This window comes from Benincasa hispida, chromosome 5 (assembly GCF_027475165.1).
Source record: "Benincasa hispida cultivar pf3 chromosome 5, pf3_genome.v1.1, whole genome shotgun sequence".
NCBI classification, from domain to species: Eukaryota; Viridiplantae; Streptophyta; class Magnoliopsida; order Cucurbitales; family Cucurbitaceae; genus Benincasa; species Benincasa hispida.
The window spans coordinates 57,172,664-57,180,651 of record NC_143482.1 but is presented as its reverse complement, the minus strand read 5'-3'; the positions used below and the strand labels follow the sequence as shown (position 1 = coordinate 57,180,651).

The following is a 7,988-nucleotide window of genomic DNA, read 5'->3' as shown; positions in this document are numbered from 1 at the left end:
CTCTAGTGAGAGCATAGGTGGTTTCCTTTGCACGCCACGCTTTGTCATAACTTATGTTTATGTTGTACTCTCTTCTCATATCCTCATTGATGTGACAAAGACGTCTTATGCCTGTAAACTTGTATTTGATTAACTGGCCAATTACCACAGTCATTGCTTGTCTGTGGTCATGATTCAGAATTCCAATAGAAATTTTGTACATCCGTATATACTTTGTGATCTTGAATATATTACACACTAAGATTTTCACTGCACGAAGGCTCCACTTACAACTCTCCTAAATACATTTGACAATGAACAAAGACTTAGTTGACTTTTTTACTTTTTTACTTTATATTCAAAATTATTGTTTATGAACAGAGTAAATAATCTTATTTTCAAGTCACTTTTACTATTAAAAATAAAAAATAATAAAATAATAAAAAAGTTGACCAAGTTCAACATTTGTCCCAAATGAAGAGGTATCAGGTATAATCAATTCTCCTCTATGACATGAAGACCTATATTGTGGAACCACTGAAGCCACTGCAGGTCCACACACCTCTATAGGACCACAATCCATAGAATCCAATCCTGTTGATCTCTCATTACTAACTATGAAAGGATCACGCTCTTCTGGAGGACCACAATCTATTGAATTCAATCTTGCTGATCACTCATTACCAAGCACTGACCGATTTTACTAAGTTTCTCTTTCCAAGTCCCATGGATTAGTGCAGTCATTATTAGATAATGTTGATGGTTAAGTGTTCATAGACAACAAATAACATCCTCTTCTTGACCAAACTCATATGATTCATTGTATTGTTTGTCTACACCTGTATCATCATAACTCATATTCACATTTTCGTCATGATTCAATTTTAGTGTTACAAAGAGCTGAACTCTGGACAGATCTTGCCGAAAAAGAAGGAAACGAACATCATCATCATTCCATATGTACTGTGGAGGGGCTTCATAGTCAAACTTATATTTAACTCTCATGATAACATCAAACTCTAAAGAACTTACATTTGTAATCCTGTAAATGTGAGCTTTAAGTTCTTTATACTTCGATATAATAGACACAATGATTCCTGTCAGCTCGCCTCCAATATACAAACTTTGGTTCTCATCCCGATCACCTTTGTATCAAATGAGTAGACACTTTTCTGTCACCCTACAAAGCAAGAGAATATTTGTCATTCAGTTATACAAGTAGATGAATATTAGTCTAATACACAATTTCAATTCTGGTCTCGATCTCTCTCGTCGTTGCTCTCTCTCGCTCTTGCTCTTTCTTTCAATACACAAATCTCTTTCGTTATGCTATTTTCATACCTTTTTTAGAAATCATACAGCTCCAACAAAACACCTAAACAATGAAACCATGTTTTGAAAAAATCCATTATGTTATGAAAAACCTTGTTCTAGAAAATCTCATTCAATAAAACTTCGTTCAACAAAACGTTATTGAAATGACCCTGTCGAAGAAAGTAATCATAGTTAAAATGAAATTTATATTTTAAAGAATTCACCATTGTATGTCTAGAGTATTAACGATTTGAGGTTTACAAATGATTTCGTAAAAATTGTCAAATAATTCATACACTGACAAGCAATCACATCACGAAGGAAGAGCAAGAGCGAGACCAATATCTTGAAGGGACAATTTCCATAATCTAGACGATAACATCAGAAGAAGAGAGTCATTTGCTTTTTTTTAAAAAAAAAAAAAAAAAAAAAAAGTCATTTGACATTTTAGACCTAATATTTGAGTCACCGTACAAATTTTTCATAACACCTGAGTTCGGAATTGGGATGCAGAACGACGTCGTTGGAATCATCTTCGTTGAGAAAGAAGCGCAGTGAAAGCAGAGAAGCTCGAAAAGCCGATAGAGCAGACGAAGCCAAAAGAAAATTCAAAACGTCTTCGGAATTCGATCTTCTCCGCCGGCGATCCGCCATTTTAGAGTTGTAAAGCTCAGAGAGAAGAGAATGAAATTAGCTCCAAAAGTTATATTTCTCGTCAGAGATTCTCAGGGTTTCGCCTCAGCCATTTCCGGAGCTCTTCGCCCCAACCCTCCTTTCACTGTTACCACGCTGTTAGCTCACTTTCCCTTTGTTTTATTTTTCCTTCATTGAATTCAACTAATTAGCTAACTAACAGATCGAGTTTGGCTTGATTTTGTTACAGGGATGAATGCTTTGAGTTCTCCCTTGAGGATTATGCAATCAAAGACCAGAAGGCCTCCGGGACCATCGTTCACTATCTTGATGATAAGGGAATCTATCAGGTACTTATTTCGGTTCCCGATGATATTAGTGTTGAAAAATGGTTAGAAGTTTTATGGAGAATGTCAGTGTTAAACATGTTATCAGCAAATTATCCAACGTCAAATTTGTTGTTAGATCTTTTCAGCTGGTTTGGCAGTGAAATTTGTACTCGTGTACTGTGGAGTGAAAAGCTTCGTTAGAACTCAGGAAATGATTGTTAAGAAATATTAGGATTTTATTGTTTTGGTAATCGATAGTATTGGACAAGGACTATTCTTTATATATATTGGCTCCAACATCATAGCTTCTGGTTGACATATTCCTCTGCTTTCTAACACAAAACACAAACATTAAGGAGCTTGGTTCAACTATGGATGAAGTGTGAGCTAAAGCTTAGGTGCCTGGTCATTGGTGAGAAGAGGAAATGTGTGATGTCATGGGGTTCTGTTTGGGTGCTAATTCGGGTTGGATATAGTTATTAGCTTGTCGGCTCATTAGAATCACATAAAGCGTGTGTTGGACTCTCACTCCAAAAGAAAAAAAAAAAAGAGCTTTCTACATATTGAGATGTGAAATTTACTTTATAACATACCGATACATGGATTGGATTGGCACCCTTAAGGGAGGCCTTTCCTAGGCTTTTTGCATTATCCCTCAGGAATGTTGCTCAATTGCTGATCTTTGTAGCCTTGAAATCACATCTTTGGATTTGGGTTTGAGAAGAAATCTAAAGGACGAGGAGGTGAGGGGTCTAGTCTATCTACCGTTCTTCCCCACCTTACAGAGACAAGTCTTGAAGACCCATGGAGGTGAGTCATTGTCTAGAAAGGCTCCTTTACAGCAAGTCTCTTAGCCAGAAGTTTCTTATGATTTACGGCCAGTCAGCCACACATAACCTTCACTTGTATTTATAAAAGGGTTCTTCCCCAAAGAAAGTAAAAGTTTTCATATGGGAGCTTAGCCATGGAAGCATTAGCACTGCTGATGTGCTACAAATGAAGCCCCCTTGGCTTGTTTCTTCGCCAAATTGATGTTCCCTTTGTCAAAGCTATGAAAAACCTTGCTGCATCTAATCATCTCCTGCCCATTGGCCAAATCTTTTTGGAAGATTATTCTAATGGGCTTCAATTGGCACATTTGCTCTCTCGGGAGATATGATCACTTTGCTAGAGGCAGTTTTTATTGGCTACCCTTTTGGATAAACTTCATGATAGCCTTTCTTTGGTCAGTTTGGTTGGAAAGAAATCTATGCATTTTTTAGGACAAAAATACTGATTTTATAGTTATTTTTTAACATATGCATTTTGGAGGACAAAACTACTGATTTTGACATTTTTTTTTTCAAAGAAAAAGTATGACCTATATTGCTCCCTCTTTGCATAAATTCTACCCTTATACAACTTTAGTCTCTCTTCTCTAATTGCCCCATGGAACTGTTGTTTGTAACTCCTTTGGCACATTTGATGTCTTCTTATGTAATTTCATCTCATCAATGAAATGAAGGAATCATAGTTTCTTGTAAACAGAAAAAGTTTCTTTAAATGCTAAAGTTTACTTTCTTTTACTTATTGTCAAAGTTGTGCCATTTGGAATGTGGTAAAGCCTGTGACTTGTGATTAGGTTGGTTTAGGTAATTGAAAAGAATCAAATTGAACCGAACCCATCCAGTATTGCAACTGAGAATCATTGTTAGTTATGTGTCGCAGATGTGTGAAATTGTGTCTGCGAAGTTGCAGAAGACTTCGTATTGAGCATTTTCCATGAATCATACTGATCTTGTCTCGAGGTTTCAAAGTATGGAATGTGATTTTCTGGAACCTCCGGTGCAGCAGCATTCTACTTGTTTCTGTCAGTTGATCAGAGTTCATGCATGGAATTAACTACAAAAGTTACTTGGTGGATTATTTCTTCACTCATTCCACATATTGTTTTTGCTTTAATTTTCAGGTTTCAGTATTAATCTTACAAAGTTACGATCCTCCAGTCTTGGCATGTGCTCTAGATGTAGTTCTTTCACACATAGCAGGAGAACGTTTACCCCCTTCTTCTGAAGCAAAACCCACTCTTGTAGTCCCATCTGTTTTTACATCCTCGAAGCTCAAGTGGGAGAGCAACACTCTCACTAAAAATGATCGGACTGTTCTATACGGTACCGAAGTAGGTCCAGAAACAGATATTTCTCGAACGATGGGTGCCAAAGTCAAGAAACTGCCATCAAGTTCACAGATCTTTTACGAACAACTGGCCTGTTTATATCATTTGATTCACATCTTGAACATTTCTGCTTTTTTCGTTGTTGGACGAACGGGTCATAGTCTTTCCAATCAAGTTGCAGGAGAAGAGATTCAGGTACTTATTCGATCAATCATTTTATATTATTAAAAATGCCATCCCATTAGTTTGTTACATAAAGTTAGCCATGATACAATCCAAATTCTGAGCATGAAAAGAGTTCCCTCTTCAAAGCATTTTAAATTTTCTTAGAGATAGGTGATGTAGCTTAAGAGATAAGAGGAGAGAAATCTTCAATAATAAAATCAAAGTCTTTATTATGAATAAAAAGTTCCCCATACAATAAGATAGTCTCTCTATTTATAGAGAATTGGAAAGCAAATTGATCCTAATCCTGATTAATCAAAGAAACTAATCCTAATCCTAATAAACTAAGGGAACTAATCATAATTCTATTTAAATAAGGATTAACCAAGATATCTTAATTTACTTTAATCCTACCACATCATTCTATCCCTCCTAAAAAAAACTCGTCTTCGAGTTTTAAAATGAAAATGAAGGTAAAAATAAAAAAGTAAGACACTCGAACGGACACATCTTTGAACATCGAGCATTAATAACAATCAATTTTCACGAGCCACGTCAATATATTGGATATTTGAAAGGGAAAATTATTTCCATCAATGCTATCATCAATGAACCCAAGAATTAAGTTATTCAAAAAATCCTCTGCTGCTAAAATATATGCAGACTCCTCAATTTTGAGGAAAAATATTTTCAATTATCTTCGAATTAGGTTGCCCATGAGTATCTTTTTCTTCCACACTTAAAGAATTCACATACTCCCAATATTTCCTCAAATATAACCTTGATCTTGGTTATTCTTAAACGATTCTCGGTAAATCTTGGACATTTTTTGCATACCATTGGTGTTGTTGAGTCTCTTATTGTCTTTTTTGATGGTCGAGGCTAATGTTGCTCTATTCTCTCGCGGTAGAGGTAGCTGTGGTTGGTTGTGTGCCTCAGTTAATTGATCGTAAATGGACACATTCTTTGCAGTGGCTTCATCTTCTTCAACACCTTCATCATTGATTTCATCGATTAATTGTTCCTCATCATTTGGTTCAAATTGAGCAACCTTCGTGTTAGTTCCATTGATTTTTTCTTCTTCCAATGCAAGCTCCTCTTCGATCTTTCTACCTGCATATTCGACTCGTCTTCCATTGATTTTTTATTTTCTTCTATTCCATTCATTTTTTGCACAATTCCACAGTCCATTTGGATGAGTTCTTGTTCTTCTTGAATGACTAAATGTAATTCTTGATGGTTTCTTGAAAACCTTGAAGATTATAATTGTCTTTCTTAATTTTTTTTGAAAAGACCCCAAAGTTCATCCATTCCCTTCCGAAAGTCTTATGTCTGTTTTTTTGAAAATGTTTTGACCTCCATATTGATGTTGCAATGATTTATCGGTGTTTTTTTTTTATGTTGGTCATAATAATTTTTTTCACACTCTAAATCATTTTTTGAATCATCTAACTCTCAATTCTTACGTCAATTTCTTGAGAAACCAATTTGATTGGATTGTCTGCCTCTTTGTTGATAATGTCGCCATGTTATTCCATTCCAAACAACATTATAATCTTCATCAGAATCGCTAGAATCACTATAATCAAATGTCAAATGTGGGCAATGATAGGATCTTTGAGAAAATCGAGCACGAGCGAAGTTATTATATTGGAATTCTTCTTCTGAATCACTTGAGTCAAAATTCCAACACTGCTTTTGGGAGTAAATTTGACTTTCTTGTAGACCAGCTGCTATATTTTTTCTTCAACATTTTCCTTTGATTGCTAATTATCCATTCTTGCAAAATCTTGAAAAAAAAAATTTGGTATCTTCAATTGAAGGGTTCCCCCTACATAGATGTGGATTGTTCAACAACGAGCACAGCTCATGCAGCTCCCTCTTGCGATCAACGTTGCCAAGAGTCCCGGTTTCCAATGGCGGCAGTTAACGGTTGCTCTGATACCAAGTTGATGTAGCCTAAGAGTTAAAAGGAGATAAATCTCCAAAAATAAAATCAAAGTCTTTATTATGAATCAAATGTTCCCCATACAAGAAGATAGTCTCTCTATTTATAGAGAATTGGAAAGCAAACTAATCCTAATCCTAATTAATCAAAGAAATTAATCCTAATCCTAATAAACTCAGGGAACTAATCATAATCCCAATCAATGAAGAAAACTAATCCTAATCAATTAAGGATTTAACCAAGATATCCTAATTTACTCTAATCCTACCACATCAGTAGCGATGTTTGGTTTATGATGTCAGTGTTGAATAATTCAACTCCACTAACTTCAATAGTTTGCAACACATTCATCAAGGAATTTCATCTTCTGTTCTATCTCTCTTACACATTTATCGAGAAACTCTATCTCCCCTTTTCTCTCTTTTGCACGTTTATCGTGTAACTCCAACTCTACACCTCAAACACAAACTTCCCAACTCCAACTAAACAACTCTACACACCAAACAAAAACTTTCTAACTTCAACATATTAATTCCAGACTTCCAACTTAACTTAACGCTCCAAGTACCAATTTTGGAAGATCTATAAAAAATTTGAAAGCAGCATTGATTTTAGAGAAAGACTTGATTGAGTAGTGCTTCTTCTAAAATACTGTAAATTACTCTAAATAGTCAGTTCTTGGGACTATTGGTTTTCAAATCTCAGATTTTCTTTCAAATTTTTTGTGGTTTCTTGTCCAGATATTGAATGAAATGGGTGAGCTTTTAGCAAACTCCTTGCCCCTCAGCTTTTCAAGAGAAGGAATTGTTTGGAATCCAAAAGAAACATCAAAAGATGTAAAGGAGCCATGGCGTGCGTTATATGGCTGATGGTTTGGTATTTTGCTACCTTTTATTTTAAACCTATCACTTGGTTCATCTGGTAAACTAGGGATATTTTGCAATCCCATTTGTCATTTACTTACAAACAAATACAATTATTAAAGTCCCATTTAATAACCCTTTCGTTTTTTTATTGTTAGTTTTTGAAAACTAAGTCTATTTTCTTCTCATTTCTTACCATAATTTGTATCTTTATTAAGTACAATAGTTGAATTCTTAGTCAAATTCCAAAAACAAAAACAAGTTTTTAAAAACATTTTTTTTTTCAAATTTTGACTTGGTTTTTTAAACCATTGGTAAAAAGTAAATAACTAAGAAAGAAATTTGGAGGTGGAAGTAGTGTCTATAGACTTATTTTTCAAAGAAAATAAATAAATAAATAAAGTCTTGTTTGGTAGTCATTTTTTTTTTTTTTGAAAATTAAGTCTATTTCATCCACATTTCTTACTATCTTTAAGTATAATGGTTGAATTCTTAGTCAAATTCTAAAAGCAAAAATAACTTTTTGAAAGCTACTTTTTTAGTTCTCAAAATTTGGCTTGGTTTTTTGAACTATTGGTGAAAAGTAGATAATAAAAGAAGAA

At 34.6% G+C, this 7,988-nt stretch overlaps 1 protein-coding gene across 1 annotated transcript; it reads left to right on the top strand.

Annotated features, from left to right (window-relative positions):
- The first annotated feature begins 1,767 nt into the window (after positions 1-1,767).
- On the top strand, positions 1,768-7,521 carry LOC120077082 (period circadian protein). Its single transcript, XM_039030940.2, has 4 exons — positions 1,768-2,084; positions 2,177-2,276; positions 4,204-4,605; positions 7,264-7,521. The coding sequence occupies exons 1-4, from the start codon at positions 1,978-1,980 to the stop codon at positions 7,390-7,392; spliced, it is 738 nt and encodes a 245-aa protein (XP_038886868.2). The 5' UTR covers positions 1,768-1,977; the 3' UTR covers positions 7,393-7,521.
- Positions 7,522-7,988: the final 467 nt, after the last annotated feature.